General features: G+C 38.2%; 1 protein-coding gene across 5 annotated transcripts in view; it reads left to right on the forward strand.

Annotated features, from left to right (window-relative positions):
• STAC (SH3 and cysteine rich domain) overlaps positions 1 to 14,072 on the forward strand; it is a 152,336-nt gene that overhangs the window by 110,195 nt on the left and 28,069 nt on the right. For 4 of the 5 annotated variants that reach the window (XM_072726401.1, XM_072726402.1, XM_026016392.2 and 1 more), the window contains 2 exons: positions 6,890 to 6,954; positions 8,799 to 8,887. In XM_072726401.1, the coding sequence (XP_072582502.1) occupies positions 6,890 to 6,954; positions 8,799 to 8,887 (154 nt within the window). Of the gene's footprint in view, positions 1 to 6,889; positions 6,955 to 8,798; positions 8,888 to 9,585; positions 9,630 to 14,072 lie in introns of all 5 variants that reach the window. The other variant, XR_011995217.1, reaches the window with a different exon arrangement.

The raw sequence follows: 14,072 nt of genomic DNA on the forward strand, positions 1-14,072 counted from the left end.
GGAGGGAAGAAACTCTGCTTACTTGGGGTTAGGGCCTGAATTTATATTACCTCTGTGGACAAAGCAAAACAATATAAAATTTTAGTTTAATTTACTTAAAATGGCCTAGTTGGATAAATGCACCAGACATTTGGCAGAAGTAATAAAAATGGCCTCTGGAAGAAGGGACTTGAAACCCAGACCTGAGAAATCTCCATAAATGAACTCTCAAAGGACATGAGCTAAAAATTGAAATATATCAACTACATGAGAAAATGAGCCACCATGCGTAAGAGTTAGCCAAAGCCACCTTTTTTATGATCAGACTTTAGAGATTGTATATGTTGGAATCATCAAATAAAGATATATATAACTATATAGGTAAATATACTTAAGATATTAAAAATGGATTAGAACATATAACAAAAGAATAAGACACTATCAAAGTTGAACAGGAAAATTTTAAGAAAACAAAATGGAACTTTTAGAAATTTTAAAAAAGAAGAAATTTGATTGTTGGCTTTAATAGCATATTGGATATAGCAGAAGAAAGAATTAGTGGCATGGAATATACAGACAAAGAAATGGCTTACAGTATAGCCAGAAAGACAAAGCAATAGAGTCCATGACAATAAAAGAGACACAGAAGGTAAGCAGGGAAGTCCAGCATGTATCTAATAGACACAAAGAAAGAATGGGAGAGAGATGATATTCAAGAAGATAGTGGCTAATATTTTTCAAAATTGATTAAAGACACCATTCCTCAAGTTCAGAAATTTATACCTAGACCCATCTTAGTGAAACTGCAGAATTTCAAAGACAAAAGATAATATTAAACGCAGATTGAAAGACAGATTACCTGCAGAGGAATGAAAATTAGGCAAACTACTCTTTCCTGTAACTGACAATAGTACCAAGTAACAGTAAAACAATACCTTCAGTAATCTGAAAGAAAAGTAACATCTGACATGTATGGATTTGGACATCCATACATCCATTTACAGATGTAAATGGAACAAAAGCAAAACTTGTCTTTCAAGAATATATATTGACACAAACACTGTGTCTACAGGGCAGTGAAGAAAGACCCACTTAAGAAATTTCGAAATGAGTTCAGAGAGGGAAATGTGACCTCAAGGGAAGGACTGAGAAGCAAGGAATAAAGCACAAAGAAAGAACCAAGTGCATGTTGGCTACATGAAAAGATAATGAAGTTAGCAAAAAGCTGTTAATGAAACAGCTATTTTTCTGTTATTTTAACTGAAATACTGGATGTTTAAGTAAGAAACATGCATCAAAGATGCTCATATTAATTGGAAGGAAATTAAAGATATTATTTAACTTTAGATTTTGTTAAGTTAAATATACCTCATAACATTTTTAGAATAGCCACCAGAAGATTAAAAATAGATTTAACCTTATAACCTAAAAGGTGGAAGGGGGAGGGGGCACAGAGGTAGAAGAAACAACACAGAAAATTTGAGACAAATATAAAATATAAAATAAAATGCTAGAGAAGCATCCTAAATTATCAGTAATCAAAATCAACTAGATAAGAGAGCTTTACACACTGGATTGTTTAAGATTTTATTTATTTATTCATGAGAAACACAGAAAGAGGCAGAGACATAGGCAGAGGGAGAAGCAGGCTCCCTGTGGGGAGCCCAATGTGGGATTCGATCCCAGGCCTAGGAGATCATATCTTGAGCCGAAGGCAGATGCCCAACCACTGAGCCATCCAGGTGCCCCACAAACTGGATTGTTTAAATGACTACTTTTAACAATCTAAAACATCAGGATATAGAAAGTTTAAAATAAATACATATATTTTAAAAGGCAAAAGAAGGATTGTATAGCTGTATAATGTATGAAAAAATGGACATTAAGATCAAAAAAGCATTACTAGACAAAGGCATTTCATGATCATGTCCACTTCACCAGAAGATATAAATTCTAGACCTGTGTCTACTTATTATATAACCTCAAAATGACAGGAACTCAAGGAGCAATTGACAGAAGTATTAGGAAAATTGACATTTCCCTTCATAGTGAGAGGTTTTAACATGCCTCTCAAGTCATTGGCAAAGTAGATACATAAAAAGATTCAAGATTTAAAGGATCTGAGGACACATTTGACAATTCTAATCTAATTGACTTAAAAAGGGAGTCAACATTAAGCCCATTCACGTTCAGAGTTACTATTGACAGGTATGAGTTTAGTGTCATCATGATATCTATTCAGTCTTTGTTTTTGTGGATTGTTCCACCGAACTTCTTCTTAAAGGGGAATTTTAAGAGTCCCCCTTAAAACTTCTTGCAGAGCTGGTTTGGAGGTAACACATTCTTTCAGCTGCTGCCTGTCTTGGAAGCTCTTTATCTCTCCTTCCATTTTGAATGAGAGCCTTGCTGGATAAAGTATTCTTGGTTGCATGTTCTTCTCATTTAGGACCCTGAGTATATCCTGCCAGCCCTTTCTGGCCTGCCATGTCTCTGTGTGTGGAGAGAGGTTCCTCAAAGAGTTAAAAATAGACCTGCCCTATGACCCAGCTATTGCACTGTTGTGGATTTACCCCAAAGATTCAGATGCAATGAAATGCAGGGACACCTGCACCCCGATGTTTCTAGCAGCAATGTCCACAATAGCCAAACTGTGGAAGGAGCCTCGGTGTTCATCAAAAGATGAATGGATAAAGAAGATGTGGTTTATGTATACAATGGAATATTACTCAGCAATTAGAAACGACAAATACCCACCATTTGCTTCAATGTGGATGGAACTGGAGCGTATTATGCTGAGTGAAATAAGTCAATCAGAGAAGGACAAACAGTGTATATCCTTATTCATTTGGGGAATATAAATAATAGTGAAAGGGAATATAAGGGAACGGAGAAGAAATGTGTGGGAATTATCAGAAATGGAGACAGAACATAAAGACTCCTAACTCTGGGAAAGGAAATAGGGGTGGTGGAAGGGGAGGAGGGCGGGGGGTGGGGGTGAATGGGTGATGGGCACTGAGGGGGGCATTTGACGGGATGAGCTGGGTGTTATTCTGTATGTTGGTAAATTGAACACCAATAAAAAATTAATTTATTAAAAAAAAAAAAAAGGGAGTCAACAAACTCTCCATCTAACAAATGGAGAATTCACATTCTTTTTAAGGACACACAGAACAATTATAAAAATGATTACCTGCTAGACCATAAAGCAAGCTTCATAAATTTTCAGCAAGCTTTCATAAATTAATATTATATAGAACACAACTTTCTGACTATAATGCAAATAAAATAGAAACTAATCATCACAAGATATAGGAGAACCCATAATTTGGGAAATTAAAATATATATTCAAAAAAAGCTCATGTGTCAAAAATGAATTTATAATGAAAATTGGAATATACTTAACTAAGTCATAATGAAAGCACTAAATATCAAAATTTGTGCGATGTAGCTAAATTGCGACTAGGATATTTTGCTTTAAAAGTATTCTAAAAAATAAAATAAAATAAAAAAAATAAAAATAAAAATAAAAAAGTATTCTAGAAAAAAAAAAGTATGGGCAGCCCGGGTGGCTCAGCAGTTTAGCTCTGCCTGTTCAGCCCAGGGCGTGATCCTGGAGACCCAGGATCAAGTCCCACGTCAGGCTCCCTGCATGGAGCCTGCTTCTCCTTCTGCGTGTGTCTCTGCCTCTGTGTGTGTGTGTGTGTCTCTTATGAATAAATAAACAAAATCTTTTAAAAATAATAAAATAAAAGTATTCTAGGGGCACATGGGTAGCTCACTGGATTAAGTGTCTAACTTTGGTTCAAGTCATAATCCTGGGGTCCTGGGATCAAGCCCCACATCTGGCTTCCTGCTCAGCAAGGAGTCTCCTTGTCTTTCCTTCTTCCTTTGCCCTTCACTTTGCTTGTGCTTGCTCTCTTTCCCTCTCTCCCTCTCTATCTCTCTCTCAAATAAATAAAATATTTTTTAAAGATTTATTTATTTATTCATTCAATAATATATATATTATTTCCTTCTGTAACATTGGAAAACATATCTGCTTTATGGACATACTCTTTAAAGAGTCGTCCTGGGCGAAATCAACAACCAAATTATTTTTAATAAAACAGATTTAAAGCACCAAACAGAAAAATATATGACATATCTGTAGTAAAATAGTTACCTTTCTTTATTCTTTCCCCTCAAATCAAAGTCTTAGAAATAGCCCACAAGAATTGGTTTTTAATAATTTTTTGCAGTGGTCTGCTTTCGTTCATCTAGCTAAAAATACATTTGGGGTCACTTCAAATAATTTTTGGCATAGTTCACAAAAGATTATGCTGAGTGAAATGAGTCAATCGGAGGAGGACAAACATTATATGGTCTCATTCATTGGGGAATATAAATAATAGTGAAAGGAAATAGAAGGGAAGGGAGAAGAAATGGGTAGGAAATATCAGAAAGGGAGACAGAACAGAAAGATTCCTAACTCTGGGAAACGAACTAGGGGTGGTGGAAGGGGAGGAGGGCGGGGGGTGGGGGTGAATGGGTGACGGGCACTGAGGGGGGCACTTGACGGGATGAGCACTGGGTGTTATTCTGTATGTTGGCAAATTGAACACTAGTAAAAAATTTATTATTAAAAAAATGGTATACATTTTAAACCATATGGCTCATGGATATTCAATAAAAAACTAAAATAATATGAAATTACAAAATTGTAAAATCAGTTCAAACTGATATGTAGCCTATGAAGTCTCCCTTTTTAGCTCCAAGAATTTTCTAGGAACATTCTCTGCATTTGTCCTTCAATTATTCAATATTCTTTTAGAAGTATCTAGTTTTGTACTTATTTGCGCCACGATTTTAGGGACTCACAGAGTATTGTCGGCCTCCACTCAGTTCAAATTAGTAAGGTGAGTAGCTAGATACTGAGGCAGACAAGATCCATAGGATCATTTTCCACTTACCTACAAACCAGAGCTCCTCTAATGACTACATATTTATGCCTAGGCTTCCAAGGAATCATGGAATTTCATGCACAGCCTCTGGAACTATAAACTGTGGAGAATAGATGTTTACTGAGTATCAGTACGTTTATAGAGGCTCTTGTTCTGAAGCATGTTTTCTGCATCACAGCTTTTGAGTTCATTTTAAGGACAGTGGAGATGTCAATGCAGTAACTGAAATAAGTTATAGTCTTCTGTGGTGTGTTTCTCCTCCTTTACTGATATTTCCTAATAATCTGAAAGGAGAACAAAAGAAAGAAAAGAATAGCACTGTGTTATTTTTAAATTCAAGTCATCTAACTGGTAGGTTAATTTAGGCACCAAACTTGGAAACACTTGCCACATTTTCGTTTGAGGCAGATAGATGTGGTGAGAATAAGGCGGTCACGTTGATCACTGGGGTGAATGTGGCTGACCGAACTAGCTGAGGGCAGGGCCCCTCCAATACCCATCAGGGACCTTCTGCAGCTGTGCACATGGACAGTGAAAACTCCTGCCCATTTGGGGAAGCTTTGTTCTTTATTAAAGACCAGAGAGTGGCTGCTTAAATGCAAAAAGAAGAGAATTACATATTTCAAAACAAACTAAATGAGAAACCGCTATTTGTTTTCTATTCTTAATAATAGGCCCAGTGCATTGACAATAAGAGATCGAGGAAATATTTTGAAGTTTAAAACTAAGGTTTTAGGGGCGCCTGGGTGGCTCAGTTGGTTGAGAGTCCAATTGAATTTGGACTCAGGTCATGATCTCAAGGTGGTGGGATCAAGCCTGACATGGGGCTCTGCACTCAAGAGGGAGTCTGCTTGAGATTTTCTCTTTCCCTCTTCCTCTGCCTCTCCCCCTAAAATAAATAAATCTTAAAAAAAAACTAAAGCTTTAATGTGCAAAATAGAATATGGATATCAAGAAATGAAGCAAGATATTAAAAATGAATAAAAGAATCTGGTATTTAGAAAAGGTAATTCAAAACCAATTAGGGACCAACGCATCCATAGTAAGAGAACTCAGGATTCTGGGACATGTATGTTCCTAATAAGAAGAAAGCCAATTCACAAGCCAATCACCCGTTTTACTTTTAGGCTTTGTTTCATGAAGCCCTAATAAAATTTGCGATCAACACTAATATAGTGCAGTTCAGAAATTTATAAATAATTTTTACAGAATAGCTCCATTTAAAATTGTATATCAGATATGCACAATATAGAACCTAGCTTATGTGTTCAGAAGAAATATTTTAGGGAAAGCAATATAGGAATTCTCTCATACCATAGTAAATTCTTATTCTGAGCCATTATGTGTGTCATATTTATAAAGCTGCATTAATAAAAGTTAATATTCTACATATGACTTTATATTTTAGATAGCATTTGACCCCAAAGACACATTGAAATGAATTGGTATAAGTAACTTTTTTGGAATACATCTCATAATCTGTTTGCCAAAGAAATCCTTCTTCTATTCATATACTTTTTAGAATATAATGATTTAGTATTACCAACTTTTGCACTGTTTGAGAAATAAATATTGAATTGTTAATGTAAAAAAAAAAAAAACCAATTAGTCCACACCCACTGTTCCATTAACAAATTATTTGATACATTCAGTAGATGAATGACATTGTTTCAAAGATGAAGAAGAGTGCTGCCAAATAAGGCCAGGTTGTGAACACCCAATGGCCAAGTATTCAGGAGGATGAATGCTTGCTGGAGACATGGACATGGGTGTGGGCATGCAGAGAAAGTGGTCCATGATGCCATGTAGGGAAGCATCCTTAGCTGTGTCACTAAGGATGAGGGAAAGGCTGTGAGAGGAGGAAGGTAGGAGCTGTAGAACAGGGAATTCATAACACCGCATCTTCTGATGTGATTCCAAACATGGTGACTGGATTCATAAAGCACCTGCCTTTTCTTGTCTCCTTCAGTGTTTACTTATCCAGAAAATGGCACTGACGATCTCAGCCACCAAGCAAAGAACATAAACCACCAGGTATTTATCACGATGTCAACCGTAAAAAAAAAAACTATTTTACCAGAAAAAATATGGGTTTATTCAGAAATGGCAGAAAATGTCAATGCAGGACAAGTAAGCAATAGCAAAACCATAGGCAATTCTCCCCAGGCAGAGCAGGGAAAGGCTCCTTTGCAGAGGAAGGGGGAAGCTGGGGAGGCTGCTATAAACAAAAAGTCCATGGAGGAAACTGAGAGCTCTAAGTATAGTGGCTTTTCACTGACAGAGCTGAGACTGCCTCTTGCTGGCTGAGCTGTTAGCTTTCCCTCCTCCTGCTGGGATAGTAAAAGTAGTGGCTAAGGTAGCATCCATAGCAAGGTCCCTCTCTTTCTGTTGGGTCTAAACTGACCAGGATTGATAGGGCATAAGAGCTCCCCTGCCCATTGTCCTGACTCTGTTTTAGTGAGGTTTCCCTTTATTAATTTTCACGGATGTCACAGAAGACAGACCAGGCAGGGTCCTTAGATCATACTGCAGATCACTACCTGAGTGGGTTATGAAATCGAGTTAGTCGGTCCCAGAACAGAATAGAGTGTAGAAGAGAACAGAAGAGAATAATGTGGCATAATGTTCCATAGCATAGTTGGCATAAAACTGATGGATGTCACCAAACAGAACTATCACAGTGCATCAAAGGTAAAAAGGATAAGTGTTGTGTTGTAGGCTTTTTGTTTCCATAGTATATGTTCTATACAAATTGATATAGACTGTAAAGTGTATAGATTATATAATTACTTAGTCTATTATGACCATATTTTATAGTATTGAGTGTATATGTATTATATTTTATGCTCATTTACATATACAACTATGTGTGTGTGTGTATCATTAGAATAGGATAGACTAGGACAGAAATACATAGCATAAGGTACTTGACCTTTAGATAGAATAAATCAAAGTTGTATACAACTTTTATTTATGTCTCAATATGTTTATCATGTTATTATATATTTAAGTATACAATTATATATTACATATGTAATTTCATATACATATATATAACATGTTAAACAATGATATGTGTGTATGTTACATGTTATATTGTGTATAATAATAATATACAATTATATTTTATTTATTATATATTATAAAGTGAAATGTGCTATTTATATAGCACTGACATTTATTTGGATAATAATAGTAGGTAATATTTATATATACTTACAAGACTCTTGTATAATCTATACATTGGGGACAACAGTTGAGGGCTGTTTTGAGTTTCAAGTATGCTAATACATGTATCATAATGCCCAGCACACACAGTAAGCCATCAAAAATGGTAGCTTTTATTACCATTATTGCAAAGTTTCATGGTCAGGAGATGGCAATTCTTTGGTAGAAGCGAAATCAGTCTGATGTCCAAAACTATGCTTTTTTCACAACATACATGAACTAATTGCCAGCTCAAAATACCTGAGTCCCTTTGATAGGCTAGATACAAAATTTTAGGCTAACTGATAAAAAGTCAATTTTTAGAAGTGGAAGTCCTTCACTACTATTCATATGTCCATATTCCTATAGAGCGAATATTCTCATTCTTGGGGCCAAGCCTGTCACCTTTCATGAACAACTATAGCAAAGAAAAAATTTGTATGAAGAAATTTGTAGTTATTTCTGAAAAACATTTCCACATAATTGGTTTTGGTTTCTAATGAAATCAAGCTTAACTAAGAAAATAGAAAATAAACCTATGGTTGAAACAAATCCTCAAATAATAGATATTTTAAAATTCATGATCTGTACACTAGAATTACATTGCGCTCGCTTATTCATCTTCTGTTTCCTCCTTCCTTCTCTCATTTTTCTTTTATTTTCTCTTTCAGGGATCTCTTTCCAAAGAACCATTACAGATGAACACCTATGTTGCCTTGTATAAATTTGTACCACAGGAGAATGAAGATTTGGAAATGAGGTAAAAAGAAAAAAAAAAGAAAAATTTAAGAAAAAGGAAAGAAAATTTATTTTTTTTAAAGATTTATTTACTTATTTATTCAGAGAGAGAGGGGCAGAGACATAGGCAGAGGGAGAAGCAGGCTCCACGCAGGGAGCCTGACATGGGACTCGATCCTGGGTATCCAGGACCACACCCTAGGCTGCAGGCGGCGCTAAACCACTGCACCACCAGGGCTGCCCGGAAAGAAAATTTAAAGTCAGTGTTTTTCATGTGAAAAAAAGTTAAATTTGTACTACATCCTAATGCTATAGAGCAGTGATTCTCACCCATGAGCTTGCATCCAGTGACCTGTCAGGCTACTTAGCAGACAGATTACCAGGCCCTATCTCTGCAGTTTCTGATTCTGCAGGCCTGGGGTGGGGCTTGAGAATTTGCATTTCTAATTGGTCAGCAGGTGACTCTGATACTGCTTATCTGGTACCACACTTTAAGAAGAGCAATTTTAGCGCATCATCAACAGAACTGCCAATGGGTGTTTGCATGAAGCTTGAGCATCAAATGCACTTGGCATCCTGTGAGTCCTAATAGGGAATCAATAAATGTCACTAATGCCCAAATTCATGTGGATTGAAGGATCAAACTAAAACCATTTGTTTATCCTTTGAGAGGCTGGCAATTCCCCCTGCTGCACACCCTGAGCTGTGCTTTCATTTCAGGATCCATCCCACTTCATGGTACCTGAAACCCAGGGGAGGATAAGGTGAGCTTTGGGACCCTCGTGCAATCTGAAACTCTCTCCTGGTTGGCAGTTTAGGTTGCTTTTTTTTTAGGGGTAGTGAAGCTGGAGTCCATGCTCTGTTCACATCCTACCTGTTGGGTGACCTTAAGCAATTTATAGACATTTAATTACTCTGATTTCCTTATTCAAAGAAGAATAACAGTGACCTCTTTAGCCTGAGGTATTTTTGAGGATGAAATGAATCATATTCATAAAGTATATAGCACAGTGCCTCATCATCGTAAACCCTCAATAACTGGTAGTTATTACCGTTTTTATAATGTGATGTTCACTGGCCTATCTCAAAGAAAATGCTTTACTCCTCATCTCCATTCATGACCCCAAAACATAAGAATTTGGAGTTTTTTTAATCCTAGAGCAGGACAAAAGGGGCTGCTTTTCTAGTCAGATATTCCCTTGGAGATAGGTTCTTTGCTCTTCTGAAGAGAACAGAGAGCTAAAGTAGTCCTGAAAAGTATTGAAATGCCAGAGCATTAGGGATGGATAGAGCCTCCATTCCAAGGTCAACTCCACTTGTCTGAATATCATGGAGGCCAAATTACCAGTTGCCAGTCACTCCCTTCCCATGGCTTCTGGAAGATGTTGTCTCTCCGCCTGGGAGCTCTTTAGACTTCTCCCCCTCAGGCTGTGCCATTTCCCAGGTACAATCCCCCTCCCACTTGCCTGACTGTGGTTTTCCACTGCAGTGAAATCTGCCTGTCCTCTTTCTCTTTACCCAAAAGCCCATAAAAAGAAAGAGCTACCAAAAAGTCTCCAATTAGCCCTCCTTTCCCGGGGTTCCATGTGCCATGAGGTCAAGACTAGCAGCTCATCTGCCCCTCATCCAGCAAGACTCCATAGCCGAAGTGTATATCCTGCCAGAATCTGGCTCACACCCAAGGTCAGCTTGGTTTCCAGTATTCATTTGCCATCTTCTTCCAAGTGATCCTTGGGCCTTCCCAGAGCAGAGTTCAGGGCCTGAGTCCTGGCACCTGAGATTTGTTCAGACAAGTGGGCTCTTGTAATCTTAGTTTTCTCCATCATTGAGTAAGAGTCGCTGTGTTGAACTCACTGGCTGGAGCTGTAAACAGACTTAAACAATCTGGCATCAGTGCAAGCAAAGATGATGGCATTTACCAAGTGAAGACCTGTTCTATCAGAGTTATAACAAGCCCTACAGGTTAGAGCCTGCCTAGGGGTCACTGCTGGGGGGCTGCCTTGCCTTCAGCTGACTGTCCACAATATACTTTCTGCTGATAAAGACAAGGGTGATATCTATTCACATTGCAATATATTGTGTCCTTCTTAAGGCTGTTATTTGGATATCTAGAATTTATACTGTAACAACTTCTGTCAATCCCACCATTTTATACTAGAAGATTATTCTGAAGTCAGCGATGAAAGAAACAATTCCAGAGAAATATAGGATGTTATTACAGTACTGAGGAATGACGTCTAGCTGCCTGGTGGTGGTCATAAATTTTTGTGCATATTTTAGACAGTTGCAGGTCATTAAAAGTCAACTTGTCTGGTCACGAATCAAACGTTTACAGTCTGCTCTGAGGAAAACAGGACTATTCATTCCCAGGAGTGAAATGCCTATATTACATAGACTGCAAGATTGGAGTGATAAATCATACTTTTCCCTTTTTTCATTTTTCTTTCTTTTTTTCCAAGAGATTGTATGTTCCCAATTTAAAAAGCTAGGCACTTGATTTATAATGTGTAAAGCCATGCTTTGGGGATTTGGTATAATTCCTTAAATGAACTCGGGCTTTGTGAATTATCCTTTTCTTCTCCATAAGGTAGAAAAAAATTCCTTTTAACAAAATATCATTCTTATCCACCTTCATTATCACCCAGGGGAGCATGCAGGTATTGTCCTCAGAGCAGAGGACAAATGAGGTGAGGGCACAGGAATGTCTGCAGTGTAAGCTTGAGGGCAAAAAAGACCCAACTGGCAAAGCCAACAGCTGTAGCTCAGAGCAGCTGAGTAATTGCTTCACCACTCATCCACTATGTATCTCCTCAGGAACAAGGAAAGTTTTTCCACCAACAGCTAACAATCCAGACCTTTCTATTGATCTCCAGATTCATAACCTTACTTGCCTACCCTGGAGTGGATGGCACACAGCAGCGTCACCCTCCCTCCCACAAACATGCTCTTGGGGTAAATAATATCATCTGTCTACCCAGGCTTCAAGCCAGCCACTAGAGGCATCCCTTTACCTTGTGCCCAAAATATATTTAATATTCAAGTCCTTATGGTTCTCTTTGCCTGAATCCATCCCCATTTCCATCTCTCCTTGGACTCGTGTAGCAGGCCCTACGTGGTCTCTGTGTCTCTGTGTCTTTCTCCCACCCCTCTCTTCCCATCCTTTTTGGGTGGAAAAGTCTCTAATGTGACAGCACAGTGTATTGGGGGCATCCAAACGTGGGAATCAGATAAAATGGGCTCCTATCCTAACTCCTCTAGTTTCCAACAATAGAGCATATTACCTAACTTTCTGACCCTCTGTTTTGTCATCTTGAAAATAGGAATAATAAGGCTCTTAGGGGATCACTGTGATTAAATAAAACAACAATATGTTGTCCCTAGTAGGAGCTTGGTAACATCCATTCCAGTCTGTTCTGTTTACTCCAGAAGTGGATACTTCCTTTCCAGAATTAAGAAATGAGAGACAGGGGGTGCGTGGGTGACTCAGTGGGTTAAGTGCCTGCCTTTGGCTCAGGTCATGATCCCAGGGTCCTGGAATAGAGCCCCACATTGGGCTCCCTGCTCAGCAGGAAGTCTGCTTCTCCTGCTCCTGTTCCCCCTGCTTGTGTGCTCACTCACTCTTGCTGTCAAATAAATAAATAAAATCCTTTTAAAAAGAAAGAAATGAGAGACAGAGGAAGGGAGAAGAAATTTATCAACATGGATTCACTTACTGTTTAAGAATAAAAAATGTGGACATCCTTGATATGGATTTAACTCCCAGCCAGGCCACCTACTAGCTGTATGACCCCCATGAAAACCAAAAATTTACGTAAGCCATCTGAGTCTCTGCTTTTTCATTTATAAAAGGAGATAATCATTATGCCTGCCTCAGATCTGCTCACAACACTCACATCTTTGCCTAAAAGTCTCCGATGTCCTCTCAAGACAACAGTCTTTACAGACACCTCCAGGACCAGCACAATCCATCCCTGGAGACCTCTCTGCTTTGTCTTATACTATTCCCTCCCTTCCACACTGGCTTCTTTCCTTCCTCAGTACAAAGTGAGGTGCACAGTATATTTTCATACCTTCTGAATTTGCATCTTTTCACAATATGTTTTATTTCCAAGTCTCTGGACCTCACTAACACTACCCTAAGGATATACAGTTGAAAAAACACAGTCAAAGGCTCTCTCTAGCCTTTGAGCACATCCAATGTGACTTCGTCTAATTTATCCAGCCAAAAGAAGGCTGTGAGACCCTGTCCCGCATCTTCTGAGTACATTTGGCAGTTACTGACTTATAGGTATGACATTTTACCACTGATGTGAAAGATATGGTGCCAGCGTGCATGGGATCCCCTGACTGTCACTGACAATTTGAGGTCTGATAATATTAAAGAGCACCCCACTCCTCCATCTGAGTGAAATGAGCTTGTATAGTAGATAAACTTCTGAAATTAGAGTCTTAAACAATTTCCAGAAATAACCCTTATTATCGAATTTTTTAAGAGCTTTGAAAATTACACTTTATGGATGGCCAGCTTAATACATGAATAAACCTTTTTAAAATGCTACGTGAAATACAAATGGAGAACCCCATTATAATCAACACTGGCATTGTTATCATATACACTGCCTCATGAGTACATGTAGGCTGTGTGCCCAAACACCCTTCTAGCCTAGTGGGTGAGTATAGTGTGTGATACACTTACATATGCACATACACTCCCACACACTTGCAGTCAGATATACACACAAAGTCACATTCATATGCCCATGCACACTCAAATACACATTCATTCTCATGCACTCATACACACACAACACACACATAGTTAGCAAGAGCTTAATAGCACATGCTTAGCTTTTTGCCTTCCACATTTACAATGTAACCAGTCCCATTATCCTTGGTGATTTTGGGTTCAGAAGTCTGCAAAACGGTCTTAGAGCCATTGCTTATTATTCACACCAACACACATTTTAACAATCATTAAGAAGAGGACTTACTGGGTTGAGGGTGGGTGACTCAGTGGGTTGAGTGCCGGACTCTTGGTTTTGACTCAGGTCATGATTTTAGGGTGTGGGATCAACAGTATAGGGCTTTGCATTCAGTGAGAAATCTGTTGTCCCTCTCCCTCCTGCTCTGTCTACACACACACACACACACACACACACACACACACACATGCTTTCTTTCTCAAATAAAATATTTTTAAAAAATAA

Source organism: Vulpes vulpes, chromosome 11, assembly GCF_048418805.1.
Source record: "Vulpes vulpes isolate BD-2025 chromosome 11, VulVul3, whole genome shotgun sequence".
NCBI lineage: Eukaryota > Metazoa > Chordata > Mammalia > Carnivora > Canidae > Vulpes > Vulpes vulpes.